The sequence below is a fragment of the Dermochelys coriacea genome, chromosome 3, assembly GCF_009764565.3.
Source record: "Dermochelys coriacea isolate rDerCor1 chromosome 3, rDerCor1.pri.v4, whole genome shotgun sequence".
NCBI classification, from domain to species: domain Eukaryota; kingdom Metazoa; phylum Chordata; order Testudines; family Dermochelyidae; genus Dermochelys; species Dermochelys coriacea.
In genome coordinates this window covers 118,598,864-118,614,252 of record NC_050070.1, presented here as the reverse complement: position 1 = coordinate 118,614,252, position 15,389 = coordinate 118,598,864, and the positions used below count along the sequence as shown (strand labels likewise).

Below are 15,389 nucleotides of genomic sequence, written 5' to 3'. Positions count from 1 at the left end.
ACCAGAACAAGAAGTGTCCAAGATACTACTCCACGGTGGAGATGGACAGCACTCTCTGTGAGATCCTCTCCTTCTCCCCTGGGACAAGGACCTTCTTTACACTTTCCTTCCATTTCCCCTTCTGCTGAAGATCCTGCTAAAGGTAGAGGGATGGAGCTCACATAATCCTGATTTGCTCCTACTTGGCAAAGAGAGACCCGGTACCCTTACCTGATGCAGCTCGTGATGTGCTTGCTGATTTCCCTTCTGAACTCTCTGCACCTCCTCTCACAGGACAAAGGGCGTACATCCCAACTTAGGGATTCTCTGCCTCAAAGCATGGCTCCTACATGGTTCCAGCACCTAGAAAGGTCATGCTGAAGGGAAGTGCAAGAAGTTCTGTAACACAGTAGAAAGTTCTTCACACAATGCAGTTACCTGCGGAGGTGGTTTCAGATTTTGTGCATGTCTTAACAAATCTTTCCAGTGTCAGCAACTCTTCCACATATTCTGGAATATGTTCTGACCCTTAAAAATTGGGGTTATCCAAGCTCTCTCAGGGTCCACTTAGCAGCCATCACAATGTTTCCCCGATCCATAGAGGGATATTCAGTACTATCTCATCCAACGACCAAAAGGTTCCGTAAGGGTATAACTAACCTCTTCCCTCAACTTTGACTTTCTACCCCTCATGGAACCTAGACCTGGTACTGAAAAGGCTGACCAGGCCTCCCTTTGAGCCTATAGCTACCTGTTCGCTGACATACCTATCGGTGAAAACGGCTTTTCTGATAGCAATCATCTCGTCTAGAAGAATAGGGGAGATAGCAGCTTTGATGGTGCATCACCCTTACAAGTATTCTTCCCAGGCAAGGTCGAATCCAAAGTTCATTCCTAAAATAACATCCTCATTTCATATGAATCAGTCTATCCACTTTTCCATCTTCTACTCCAAGCTTCACCGAGACAATAGGGAGGCCATACTACATACCTTAGATGTTAGGAGAGCCGTTGCATTCTACCTCGATCGGACACAAAGCTTCAGGAAGTCCCCTAAACTATTCTTCTCCATGGCGGAAAGATCAAAGGGTTCAGCAATATCAGCCCAAAGACACTCTAAGTGGGTCTCAAATTGCATCAGACAGTGCAATCAAATTCGTAACATGACCCCCTCCAGACTCTATCCATACACACTCCACAAGATGGATCTCCTCATCTGTCGCCTTCTTTAAGGATGTCCCTATTGCAGACATCTGCAGAGCGGTGATGTGGGTGTCCGCTCACACCTTCACAGATCACTGGGGACTCCACCTCTGATGCCATCTTTGGCTCCACAGTACTGTCATCTGTGACTGACCCAACTCCGAAGTCCCAACCCTCCAAAAGGGGTGCAGCTTGGTAGTCACCTACAATGGAGCATCCATCGAGGAGTGTCCCTAAGAAGTTGTTACTCACCTTATTCAGTAATGATGATGGTTCGAGATTGTGTCCCTATGGGTGTTCCACAACCCGCCCTCCTCCCCTCTATTTTGGAGTACTACTTTGACTGTGGTGGAGAAGGAAGTGAGGACAGTTAGCCCACACGCACTGACTAATCTCATGGTGCAGTACGGGCCCAACGGACACTGATACCAAAGTTCTCCGATCAGCGGCGCAGGGAAGCAGACAAACCTACAATGGGGCACTTGTAGGGATGCACATCTCGAAGAACCATTGTTGGTGCACAAAGTGAGTAACTTCTTCGCGTGCAATGGTGATAATTGCTTGCACAAATTAGGCATGCAGTTGCATTCTCATTTTTATGCATATGAGTGCTTGAAACTCAGGCCTTGGGAATTTTGCAGTTGTCCCTCATCCTGCCTCATTTGAAAGGATCACAGCTCTTTATTGAGTGGTTCTAACCATCTAATAACTTGTTTGAGTAAGTTGCTCTCCTTGTGGGTTAAAAGGGCCTATAACGTTTTCAGTCCCGAGTGAAGGGATATTCTGTTTGCCCTCTCCCCTTGCCAGAGTAATTAGGCTTTTATACTCTTCTTGTATGCTGCTATTTTCACATTCTTGTGGCTGCAGGAGCTGGCTTGGCACTCAGAGCTGGTGGTGAGGAAGCAGCACACCAAAAACAAACAATATTGCAGCATCATGTAAGAGGATGAAAAAACTTGGCTGCAAGAAACTCATCAGAATGATCTTCTCTTGTTTTTGTTTTACTTTAAATCGAAAGGGGGCAAGTTTATATGGCTACAGAATGTAATGCTCAGACTTTTATTAATAAAGCCAGAAATTTTCCTGCTCTAGGATGATGGAAAACTTAAGGATATCCTCTGCTGTTGGAAGGGTGTTGTTTCTTAGACCATATCCTCTCTCATCTCAGCAACTCCTCTCTAGCTGTACTCTAGATACTATGTGCTCCCTTGTCAAGTGCTCTAGTAGACTTTTGCAGTGTATACCTGCTGGACTGTGGCCAGAACTGGGAGGTAGTTTTAAAGGCAATTTGGTGCCTGAAAAATCCCAGTATGTTTTAGCTTTGTAGATTCTTGGGGGGAGTTCTGTAGGCTTTTTTGGGGTGGGGGGAGGGCTTTTTTTAAATAAAATGAATAAATAAAAAGTTCCCTGTCACTTGTGCTACCGCTCTTTCAGTCCAAGGTATCCCAGACTTCATTATGCATGTTTGACCGGGAAAGCCACGGAGTACGTGAAACTTGAGTACAGTGGAGCACAAAAATCTGCATAAGAGATCCTACATCAGGAATACTGCCAGTACATCTGGGGCACGGGTCATGTAAGCTTAATGGAGTGGGAAGAGGTGTTTTTGAAGGCCATAAGAGGGCTTCTGGGAGAAATGCTGTGATTGAGGAGGGGAGGAGGAGGCAGCAGTGGCAGCATGAGATTTGTACGGGGACAACTGGTTTGTTGTCTCTCCTCTCTTACAAATCAGTATAGATACAAAGTGCAGTTGAAAATCATCAGAAGGCTTTCCCCATTCCTAGCACATGTTATAGCCCATCATGTCTCTGTAATAACTTCTTGAGTTGCGGTGTAGTTTTTTTTTTTTTTCTCTCTCTAAAGTGATCTTCGTGCTAGAGTGGTGCCCTTGGGCTGTGTCTAAACGGAGGTTTTTGTAAAGTCCAGTGTTGCCCTGGCATTAGTGTAGCTCCAACTCAGAGCATAGCTAGTCTGTGCTAGGACTTTTGCCATTGCTAGGGATGGTGGAAATTCATCTGTGCAATAGCAGTGATGGGAGAATTTCACAAAGATCTCAAGTACAGATAAGACCCTAAAGACTAGGGCCAAGCTTTTTCAAACATGACTAGTGATTATGGGTATCCCTGTTTTTTGGTGCTCAACCTGAAAAAGGGACCTTATTTTTCAGAAAGTGCTGAGGGACCTATCTGCTTTCTGAAAATCAAGCTTCTTTAAGATGTCTCCAGTGAAGCATTCCCAATTATTAATCACATTTTGAAAATGTTGGCCTTAACCTCTGTTGTCTACAGAACAGATACAATATGGGTTTTGTGACCAACATTTGGACTGAGACAAACTGATTTTGCGTAAGCCAACTGGATTCTAATTTTTGTTATTAGTGACTTGGGCTGCATTTGAACTCGTGACCTACATGTTACAGGTTCTCTATGTATTATCACTCTCCTGAGCTATCTAGTATTCCATAGGTTTTACCTTTCGGGGTGGGGGGCAGGGACTTCAAAGGCAATTTTCACTCTTATGCATAGTGTTGATGCTGTCCATACACTTGCAAATAAATGCCCTTTTCTAGTAGGGAAACGCTTACCTCAGAACTGTTTATAATTTCACAGTCAAAACCCTAGTGTAAATATTTAATCCTATCTGTTGCCTGGTAGTTCAGCTTTTGTCCCTCAGCAGGTTTAAACTTCCCCCTTTTTTGTTGTGAGTGGAACATAGCTATGCTGCTTCTGGTTTTCCACCATAGTACTAGGAGCAGCCAGGCTTCATTACCTTTAATTGGAGAAAAGTGAAATCAACACTACTGTGTTCCAGTAAGAATCAAGTGTTGTGATGGGATTTTCGGCCCTAATATTTTGAGATTCTGAGTTCCCTCAACTCCCAGTGATTTCAGTGGAAATTGATGAAGTTTGTCACATAGTAAAGTCAGGCCTTCAGTCAGGTAGCTTTTGTCTGCGTGGCATTCTGCAGCTGGAAGTGGAACCCTGCTGCATCTGAATGTTCAGAAATCTATGGATTGCTTTTCACGTCCTTGCATCTGGGACAGCACCTACACCTGCTTCCCAAACAGGTTACCTACACACCCACAACAGGATTTTGGGACTTTCTGCATTCTCTAGGAGTTAAGAGCACTGAGGATAACTGGGATTAATAGCATACTTTCAAATGCCTAATATAAATCAGAGACTGCATTTCAAAGAGCAGGTTGTCCAATGGTGTCTGGTTCAATCAAGTTGCTTTTTTCCCAAACAATTTTTCTTTTATCGAGAGAGTAATTATAAGCAGTGCTCTGGATCCTCCATCCCAAATAGCTAATTGCACTACAAAACTATTAAAAAAATCTTTTTCTTGCAGAATTATGGCCTTGAAACAGACAATATGAAGAACTTGGTTCTCAAATTGCGAGCTTCTTCCAACAACCTGCAGAATTACATCAGCAGCCGGAGGAAAAATGCGAATTATGATGGGAAAACCTCACACAAACCTCCCAATGAATTCCTCACCTCAGTAGTGGAGCTCATTGGTGCTGCTAAGGCCTTGCTAGCATGGTTGGACAGGTATGAGATTGGTACTCTAACTTAAAAAAAATTATATTTTTATAATCCATATGATCACTTGTTAGTGAAATTAATTTTTTCAGCTTCCAAAGGCAGCTTCTAGAGTGACTGTCTGGATGTAATTGGTCTCTGTTCCCACCCAGACCCCACTTTATTTACATCTTAGGATGTTGGTAATTAGCAGTTGAATTGCCAGGCTGTTGGTGGCTGCAGGGCATGGGGTGATGATACTGCTAAAATCAATGGATTTGACCCGTGTTACAGTGATGGGAAACTCCTCTCCTCCCCCCCCACCCTCCCTCAAATTCCCTAGTTCAGACAGGGCTTTAAAGAAAAATTCCCACCTTCTCCCCTCCCCCTTATACAGATGCAACTTTCTGCTCCTCCCCCTTACACAAAATGATTGTCTAAAAAACAGCCATTTGTTAACGTGGCTTTAATTTTTGTCTGAATTTGCTCCTTTCCCAAATGTGTGCTTCAGGAGCCTGGAAAAAGACAGGCAGCAAGAAAGACTCCTTTGCTTTTCCTTACACGGGCTAGGGTTGCTCTGTGACAGCTGCTGCGGAAACAGACAGGCAGCTGAGCAGATAGTGTCCAAGCAGTGATGCTGGGACAGGATAAGAGATGATTGTAAATTCTCTCGCATGTTGCCAGCTTTCTTAAGGACCCAGCTTGTGGGGAGGGAAGTCAGAAGGAGATCATGGGGAGGAAGAGCTGTTATCCCATGAATAGTCCTCCTGTCACTGTCAGGTGGTGGTCCCTGGCAGTAGCTTGCTCTTCTCACTTGATCCTTTCCTCCGGTCACTGCCAGCTCCCATCAACTTTCCTGTCTGCTAGCCCCAGCAGCAAGATGGCTGACTTATCCAACTTTAAGCCCAGTCAGTATTTTGAAACTCTTTCCCTTCTCTCCCTGCCCCTCATAAAGTAGCAGGTGGGGCTGAGATGCCCCCTCAACAGCTCTCTAAAGCGATCTCCTTTAAGGGAGGGTATAATCACTGAGCTAGATTTGAGTCCTTTGTAAACAGTGCTGAAAGGTTAGCAGCTGTTCAGATTTACTTCTTAAAGGAAAGCAAGCCATTACAGAGGCTGATCTTGGCTGAGATATTTTTCATGATAAAGAATACACTTGTTATAAGGGTAGTTGGTTGCTCATCATATTGGTGCACTTGTGTTACAAGGCACTTTAGTCTATTTACTGCAGCTACGTTATTCAGATTACATTTTTACTGTGTTAACGTGATAGTTCCAGCATGTCTCAGGTTTGCTATCTGACCTTCAACTGTGTAAATCTATGTGCTGTGCCCATTAACAGCCAGAGTTGGAAGCAGAGCGGGCTTTTCATTCTAAGCAGATTTTGTCTGGTTACAGGGCCCCATTTACAGGGATTGCCGACTTCTCAGCGACAAAGAACAGAATCATTCAGCTCTGCTTGGATCTCACTACCACGGTTCAGAAGGTCAGTTGACTTTTTTCCTCCTCCCTGCTTTCCTTCTCACCTTTCCAAAAAGGAAGGAAGGTGGGTGGCTGGGGAAGTAACTGTGTGCTAGTTATGTGCAACTTGTTAGTGAGGAAAACATATGCTGGAGTACCATACACGTGATAATGAGCAGGTGCAGGCTGGCTGCTACCGACTTTGGTCATTCTGTTCTCCTGCAGTTGAGATTTTTGTTTAGTTAATTTCAAACTTTTCAGCAGAGGTTGAGCTAGGTGTCTGATACAGCCTCCCATTTTAAAGTCCATTAGTGTTTTTAAGAATTGGGTTTGGCCCTGGAATAGCTGCTTTTGAATTTGAAAACCTGAAAGCTGTTTTTTTTTAACTCCGGTTAGAATCAACGTTGGTAACTTGTTTTAATAAATACAATAGCAACTCAAATTATACTCTGGAAGAGAGCAGTAGCCGCTGGGTGTGGACTGCAACAGGTGACTGGAAGAGCTGCCTTTTCCTCACGTTTCTGCTTCCACCAGGCTGACTTCCACAATGTTTTATTAAAAATTAACTATTAGCTGTGATTGGCCAAATCATAATGGCTAGAGGGTCATTTGGCACATAAGTGACTTTCAGCAGACCAACTCATTTCATGCTGTGGATATAGCTGGGGTCAGTGGCTGGCTCCCACTCTTCTTCGATGCCTCAGTATGTACTATATTGTGATACGTAGCTCCCACTGATGCCTGCTGGAGCATGGAACTCCCTTGTAGAAGGTGGTCAGGTAAGTGGTCTGTGTTGGGGATTTTATTGTGGGGTTTTTTTTGTAGGTGGGATGAAATCTGTGACATGGACTTGTGCACTTTGTATGTGAGAAAAAGCTATGTCATTTTCAAAAACTTCTCAAAACCATGCATACAGTATATTGAAAGAAAATGAGTTAATTGCCTCTCCCCTTTTAGGGTAACTCTATGCTCCTGCAGGTGACCTCAAATGATTCGTGCTGGAGTGTCATAGAAAAAGCAAGAACCAGGCACCCAAACAGGGTTTATTGCTTAATTGCTCAACGCCCTTCTTACCCTTGCTGTGGGGCATTCTGCACATAACCCTGTAGCTAGCTAACTTTTAACAGTGCATTTGCAGATGATCATTCAAGGCTTCTCAATCTACCTCTGCTTTCTTCCCTCCTCTCCCCCAACAATCTTCTCCCTGACATGTTCACAAGCCTCCCTTTTTAACCAGTGAATGGAAATTGATGAGATGCTGCTGCTTTTAGAATTGTTTCTAACCATGGGAGCAATCAGTGTTTGGATCACGTGTACTAAGCAGGCCAACTCAAATTGAAATAATTGGGAATTAGGATTCTGGTTGTGTTTGGTGAAAGGATGGAGACATGGGTCCATCTGCCCTATCTAATCTGCAGTTTGAGGGTCATGTTTAGAACATGAATTTTAGTAACATGGTTAAAGCAAGATTAGTCACAGACAAGACTTAATTCCTACACAGCTTGCATGGTTCACAGGGACTCACTGATTAGTTGTTATATGTTTTTCAAATACCCAAAGGAAATTCTTATTAAAAAAACAAGCAACTTTATACTGGAGTCAAAGTTGTATATTTCTATCAATTACTTAAGAGACAGTCCTTCAGAGCACCTGGTAGTTTTCTCGAAAAAACCTCTCACAACTAACAGGTTTCAGAGTAGCGGCCGTGTTAGTCTGTATTCGCAAAAAGAAAAGGAGTACTTGTGGCACCTTAGAGACTAACAAATTTATTTGAGCATAAGCTTTCATGAGCTACAGCTCACTTCATTGGATGCTCACGAAAGCTTATGCTCAAATTGTCTGTGGCACTAGCGGGCTTGGGAATTATTTTACTGGGTAAAACACAAACCCACTGACAAGTGAATTGATAAAAATGCACAACGGCAACGTTTATTGGATAAACAAAGTTACGTGGTGGCTGGGGAATAGAGCAAACGGTTTGCCCATAGACAATTCAAATTATACAACCTCTTAGGCAAAGGGGAGGGAGGGGGAGTTACAGACTTAAAGGTGATAGGAAAAGTTACATACATACCACACATCTGAGCCAATTGACCAGCAGTGCAGACCCAGTCGCATGGTAGGCATAGGGTAAGTTACAATGAACACGACATGACATGGGCCTGTGCTAACGGGAGGATTATCTTGGCCGAGGGATGATCAGTCTCCTTGGCGTACACACGGAAAATCCCCCCGTTTCGCTTGTGGCTGCTGTGTTTTATGGGGCTTTGTTGAGGTCGTGTCGTTTTGCTATAGGTCGCTTAGCTTTTCCGCCTTCCGGGTTGGGGCCCTTTTACGTCAGCAGGTCTGCTTTTGGTTCTCTGCACACGACACCTTTGATTTATGCACATGACACGCTTTTTCGCCTCCCAGGTCCCGGGTTGGCGCTCTTTATGTTAGCAGGTCTGCGCATGGCTCCTTTTGGTGTACGTGACAAGAACCTGCTGTAAGATGGGGTTTTTTTGTTGTTTCTTGTGGTGGGCCGACAATTGGCCAGCCCAGTTGTTTACCTTGGGTTGTGACACAAATAAATTTGTTAGTCTCTAAGGTGCCACAAGTACTCCTTTTCTTTTCACAACTAAGTTTTTCCAAACTTTCTACTGTTTAAGTTGCACTTAAAACAAAAAAGGAAGGGCTTAGTTAGGCCTGGTCTACACTAGAAAGTTAGGTTGACACAAGACAGTTACATCAACCTAGTTGTGCATGTGTCTTCACTTTAAATGGGTTTCCCACTTACATAAGCACCCTGTTACGCCAACATAGTAACACCACCTTCCTGCGTGACAAAGAGCAAGTGTAGACACTGAATTACTTATGTCGAGCCTAAGTGTCCTCCAGCAGCTGTCCTACAATGCCCCACGCTGACCTCTCAGGTTACCATTATTAACTCTAGTTTGCAGGTGTCACAGAGACCGAGACTGAAAGCCCCCTTCCCTTTAAAGCCCAGTGCATTTTTGAAATTCCTTTTCTCAATTGTCCAGCTTGATGAGCACACCTAGCAGCTCTCCGCTGTTGAGTGCAGCTGCCCGTGCTGGCTACATGCTCCAGAAGCACTCTGGCTTGGAGTAGACAGGAGATACTGGATCTCCTGGGCCTGTGGGAAGAAGAGGCTGTGCAGGCTCAGCTCTGAATCAGCCTAGAAATGTTGACGTCTATGAGCAGATGGCTCAGAGGACGTAGAAGAACCGGTAGGATGGGGACCAGCAGCCATGCAGTATGAAAGCCCAGGAACTGCAGCAGGTGTACCAGAAGACCAGGGAGGCCAACATTCGATCTGGTACTGACCTGCAGATGTGCCACTTTTACAAAGAGCTGCAAGCCATACTCAGTGGAGGATCCCCACCTCCCCAAAGCACTGTGGATACCTCTGAGGAGCCCACCAAGTCACAGGCCCCCGCTGTGAACAGCAAGAAGGTGGATGAGGGGCAGGAGTATGGGGTCAGACAACCTGGGATCCAGCTGTGCAGCAAGCCAGACCCATTTTTGGCGATGCCACAGTCTCACCAGTGTATCATGGGCGAGCCCAATGCAGGGAAAGGAATCTCAGGTAAGTGTGTTTAGATAAATTTTCAATTACAGGGGTGGCAGGACACAACTTTTGACTTTTTTATTAATTTACTCATGCTAGAAGAGGTAGTGGTACAACCATGAGACATAGAGTTACTATTTGCTTTTAATTCCTCTCTAGAGTTAGGCAGGGGCCACATAGAGTAGTTTGTTTATGTATACAGGGGTGTCCCTGGAATCCTCCTGAGAGATCTCCATGAAACTTTCATTGAGGTACTCGGCAATCCTTTCCTGAAGGTTTTTAGGGATGGCAGCCTTATTTCATCCTCTGTGGTAGGGCACTTTCCTATGACGCTGAGCGATAACTTCAGTAGGCACCATTGCAATAGCAGCACAGGCTAGCAGCGTATGGGCTCAGGCAGTTTTAGGACACCGCAGCAACTGTGGGGTCTCTGCCTTTGTAACTCTCAGGAGTGACAGGTTTCAGAGTAGCAGCCGTGTTAGTCTGTATTCGCAAAAGGAAAAGGAGTACTTGTGGCATCTTAGAGACTAACAAATTTATTTGAGCATAAGCTTTCGTGAGCTACAGCTCACTTCATCGGATGCATTTGGTGGAAAATACAGAGGGGAGATTTATACACACACAGAGAACATGAAACAATGGGTTTTATCATACACACTGTAAGGAGAGTGATCATCTTAAGTGATCACTCTCCTTACAGTGTGTATGATAAAACCCTTAAGTGATCACTCGCCTTACAGTGTGTATGATAAAACCCATTGTTTCATGTTCTCTGTGTGTGTATATAAATCTCCCCTCTGTATTTTCCACCAAATGCATCCGATGAAGTGAGCTGTAGCTCACGAAAGCTTATGCTCAAATAAATTTGTTAGTCTCTAAGGTGCCACAAGTACTCCTTTTCTTCTCAGGAGTGAGATATCAGCTAAAATCACCACTGCCTGTGGAAAATGGTGCAAATATTCAGTGCTGTTGCTCTACACTACTGGAATCGTGCAACCAAGCAATTCGTTCCATTTTCCCCCAACCCCCGGCGGGCCATACTCACCATGGCTGGTGCTGTGACTAGCGTCGTGCACAAACTATCCCAAGCAGAAGTGAGAATGTTGTGCTTACAACTGCAAGGGAGCAAGTTTCCCTTTCTGTTGTGAATACACTGACAATGGTACCTCTGTGTGTTTATCTTCAGCTGTTGCCATTGCGGCTTTCACACCGCCTTCAACATGTGCAGAATGCCTGAGCCAGATAAAGCTGAGAAAGAAGAGGACTCAGGATGACATGTTCAGTGAGATCCTGCAAGCCACTGCTGCATCAGACTGCGAGCACAGGGCCTGGAGGATGAATATTGTGGCCAGCCTGGAGAAGGAAAGAGTGGAGAAGAGAGAGTTCCAGCGGGAAAAGGAGAGGGAGATGCACGAAGACATAATGAGGCTTCTCAGGCAGCAAACACAGTGGCTGCAGACTGTGGTGGACCTGCAAGTTCAACAGTCCTGATCTCACCTCCCTCTACAGCCCATTGAGAACTCAATATCCGGACCTCCCTATACCCCTCCCACTCCCCCAATATTCCGTGTGGCATTAGGGGCCACTGCTCTACCCTGCCATGCCACCCAAGGGACATTAAAGACAATCATAGCTAAACATTACTGTGACAGCCACGATTGGTGTAGCTGAAATGGGCATCAGTGTTCTTTCCCCTTCATACATTCTGTTTGTTAAATTTGTAAGTCTTTAAATGTATTTTAAAATTGTTTTTTTTTTTTCCCCACTGATTGTGTTTTTTTGGAACACAATTCATCTTTATTAGTTCACAGCATATGCTGCCAAGTGATCAGCAGTTCTGAAAGCTACCAATTACCTATTATTGCTCAGTGCCACATAACTCATGAGATGATTCAAAAATAAAATTAATAGGTGCATTGACAATGTTGTATTCCTACATGTACAGTGATCACCACACGACTCCTGCAGAGCCAGGTAGAACACACAACAACAACAACACCACACACACAGTGTTAAAATGGTCTTTCAAAGCCTCCTGGAGCAATATAGCTCTGCACTGAGCTCTTCTAATAGCCCTTTTGTCTGACTGTTCAAATTCAAAAGACCGCTCCTCCACCTCTGCCCTGCAGCCCGATGGAAACTTCCCCCCCTTTGCTTCACATATATTATGCAGCACACAGCAGGCAGCTATAATCATTGAGATGTTTCTCACTGAGGTCCAATCTTGTAAGTAAATAATGCCAGAGACCCTTCAAACCACCAAAAGTTAATTCAACTGTCATTCTGCATCTGCTGAGCCAGTAGTTGAATTCTTCCTTGGTGCTGTCAAGGTGGACGTATATGCCTTCATGAGCCAGGGGAGCAAAGGGTAGGCTGGGTCCCCCAGGATAATTTTTTAGCATTTCAACATTTCCAATGGTAAACTGCTGATCAGGAAAGAAAATCTTGTAGCTTTTGCAACAGTCCTGTGTTCTTAAGGATGTGAGCATCATGCATCTTCCCTGACCAGCTCACACTGATGTCAGTGAAGCGTCCCTGGTGATTCACCTGTGCTTGTGTAACCACAGAAAAGTAGACCTTCCTGTTCGGTGTTCTGAATGGCAAGATAGTCTGATGTCAAAATAGAGAGTTGCAAGCCATCATCACACTGCAAATTCAGGAGCAGCACTGCTGTAAATCTATCCACTATGTCCTGCACATTGCTGAGAGTCAGTTCTGCGTACTGGCCCTGCATATTTGCCTCACAACAGCCCTCATGGTGAATTTTCTGACTCCAAATTGATTGCTGACTGACCGGTAGCAATCTGGCATTGCAAGTTTCCACAGTGCAATTGCCACTCACTTCTGCACTGTCTGTGCAGCTCTCATTTTGGTGTCCCTGTGCGGGAGGGCTGGGTAAAGATCACTGCCCAGATCCAGGAATGTGGCCTTGCTCATCTGAAAGTTCTGCAGCCATTGTTCATCATACCAAACCTGCATTATAATGTGATTCCACCAGTCAGTGCTTGTTTCTTGGGCCCAGAAGCAGCACTCCACCATCTGCATCTGTTAGTAGAATGCTATTAACAACCTTGAATTGATTCCCACTATGTCCCACCGCAGTCTGTCCTCTAAGGAATTGTCATGTTTCCCCACTTTATTCGGTGGTTCTTGTAGCTCTGGAAATATTTCAGGATTGTGCAACCTGTACTTGCAATGCTTGTGATGATAGTGCAGGCTCCATGCTTCTTTCAGGAATGGTGGACAGAGGAGGCCATGTGTGTTTGTGGGATTTTTTTTTTGTTTTTTTTAAAGCATGAACATTATGGGATACAGATAACATTATGGGATGGAGACACTTGCAAAATGGGACATTGACCCCATCCTTCCAGTCACCCCTGCATGACTCATTTCAGCCCCATCATGCATTGCCAAAACTTCCCAAAAGGATAGTGTGCTGGATGGTGGCGAGTTGCGCATTGAGATACCTACCCGTGGTGTACCGCACTCTGCTCAATACAAGCGCTCCTGGTGAGTGCGTAAACTGCTGACACAAGGAGCCAAGTATGCATGGGCACAAGTGATGTACCAACCATGGCATCTGTGTGCTAACATAACTTGAGTCAACATCAGTTTTGTAGTGTAGACATGGCTTTAGTCACCACACTATTCTGTCCTTGTATGGCTGTCCAGAGAACAACAAAAAGACAATCCTACGAGGAAACAGTGCACGTTGTCATTACTTCAGTGACTGAAAATTGAGAAGTGATCTAAAAGGTTTTCTAGTACCTTACTCTTGTTGATATATTATTTTTCTATTGGAGCACTTAAAACAAAGTACATCTCTCTTTACATTATTATAGCAAGCTACTCTTCCCCCCCCCCCCCCATATGACTACACTGTCACCAGAAAAAGTGAGGTTTCTGTCTGTTCGCTAAAAGTGACTGCCTTTGGAGCAATTTTCAGGACAAGTCTCAAAAGCATATGGAGCATCAAATGTAAAAGTGTGGTCAGACTTGTTATAGATACATATGCAGTGGCTCTAACCCCCTTAAGAACCAGGCCAAAAATAAGCATAATGCTAAGGACTCGGGGTATTGAGCTCACGCTTCCATAACATGTACGTTTATGTACAAAACCCAAGTTGTGTGTTAAGTTCTTTGGCAAACTATATAAAGTAAGTAGACTTAAAGATTTATGCAGACTGTAAATACTTAGTCTTCAGCAAATCCTCCTTCATGAAATCTCTTCGTTAAAATGTCTCAGTCTTTTACAATGAGGTGCGACAGTTGTGCAGCTTGGAACTCTGGTGCGATATGGGTCAGAGTTAAGATTGTTCAAGTGATCTTGGTAATGTTTGGGTTTTTTCCCCCAAATATAACCTTAACTTGGTATTTTCTAATGTTTTGTTATTTTTGAGACAATAAGTCTTAGTGGGGGTTTCTTAAGTAATTAATAAATATTTACAACTGTACCAGTAGTTTACCCTCCCTTCTCCCCCTCCTTCTTTTTACCTGGGAATGTATTGATGTGTTCCAGTTTTGCTGTTTTTTTCAGAGAACAATGGTCTCTTCTGTAATCTACTAAATGAACTCTTTTCAGTTCAAAGTCCTTTGTACCTGAGCTTTGTAAATAATGCTTTGTGTGCCATTCCCTTGCCTTTGTGAATGCCATCAATAGCATATTTTAAAAGCACTTCTGAAGCTATTTTTAACCAGTGGTTTTTTTTTATCCATTTTGAAATGTTGAATACAGTAATAGCTGGCTCAGTATTTGTAGTATCTAAAAACAAGCTTGTATGGTTTACCTTAACAAAGTCCATCTTTATTTGTGCATAACTCATTTTTCCTGGAAAATTCTTCTGCAATAACCGAAGGTTTGTATTCTTTTGACATTTTGAAGGTCTGTATTGCTTTTTAGACCAGGTGTCAGAAAATTGTTGTTCAATGGTACATTTCATGCCTTGAAGGCGAAGCAGATGTCTGATTAATCCTTGCTCCAAAGGTACTATCCTTTTTGCTTGAGGTCAGGGGTAGCTGTATTTCAGTATTTTGCAACCTAGTATGTTTACACAGGTCTGTTAATTTAGTGCTTGTTTTCTCTTTTTAGGATTGCACTGTGGCTGAAATGGAAGATAAAGTTCTACATGTAGTAAGTGTGCAGTTCAGTTATGACTTAGTTATTTATATTCCCATTTATTTCAATGACTTCTTGATTACTCAGACTGACAAAGTTGAAATATACCATGTAAGCAAAACCCCATTGCAGGCTGTTTTTATCCTTCATTATTCTTTCAGAAGGGATAATGGTGAGTTTTTAATGATGTATAATGTCTGATGTATGATGTATAAGTCAGGACTGCTATATACAGTAGGATCCTTAAGGTTTTATTCCATAGGTATTTCTTCAAATCCAATGTCTGGCTCAGTTTTTAGGGGAGGGGAAGAAATGTAAAAGGATGTTACACCAAGTAAAGCAAAATGTCCATGATCTGCAGCGTGGGATATAGCACTTTATTTAATAGATAATGTACTTTGCTGTGGTCCCTGTAAAGGCACTATCCTGCCTATGGAACTAGAAAGATCTATGTCTAATTATACTTCATTCTGAAAGCTCTGAGTTTTCAAAAGCATTTTGAAGCAACCTTGTGACCAACAGTGAGATGTAATGAAAT

The 15,389-nt window shown here is 43.6% G+C and overlaps 1 protein-coding gene across 2 annotated transcripts in view; it reads left to right on the top strand.

Moving 5' to 3' along the window:
• CNKSR3 (CNKSR family member 3) overlaps nt 1–15,389 on the top strand; it is a 99,290-nt gene that overhangs the window by 50,288 nt on the left and 33,613 nt on the right. For both annotated transcript variants that reach the window (XM_038395776.2, XM_043511224.1), the window contains exons 3-5: nt 4,534–4,736; nt 6,105–6,192; nt 14,825–14,866. In XM_038395776.2, the coding sequence (XP_038251704.1) occupies nt 4,534–4,736; nt 6,105–6,192; nt 14,825–14,866 (333 nt within the window). The remainder of the gene's footprint in view (nt 1–4,533; nt 4,737–6,104; nt 6,193–14,824; nt 14,867–15,389) is intronic.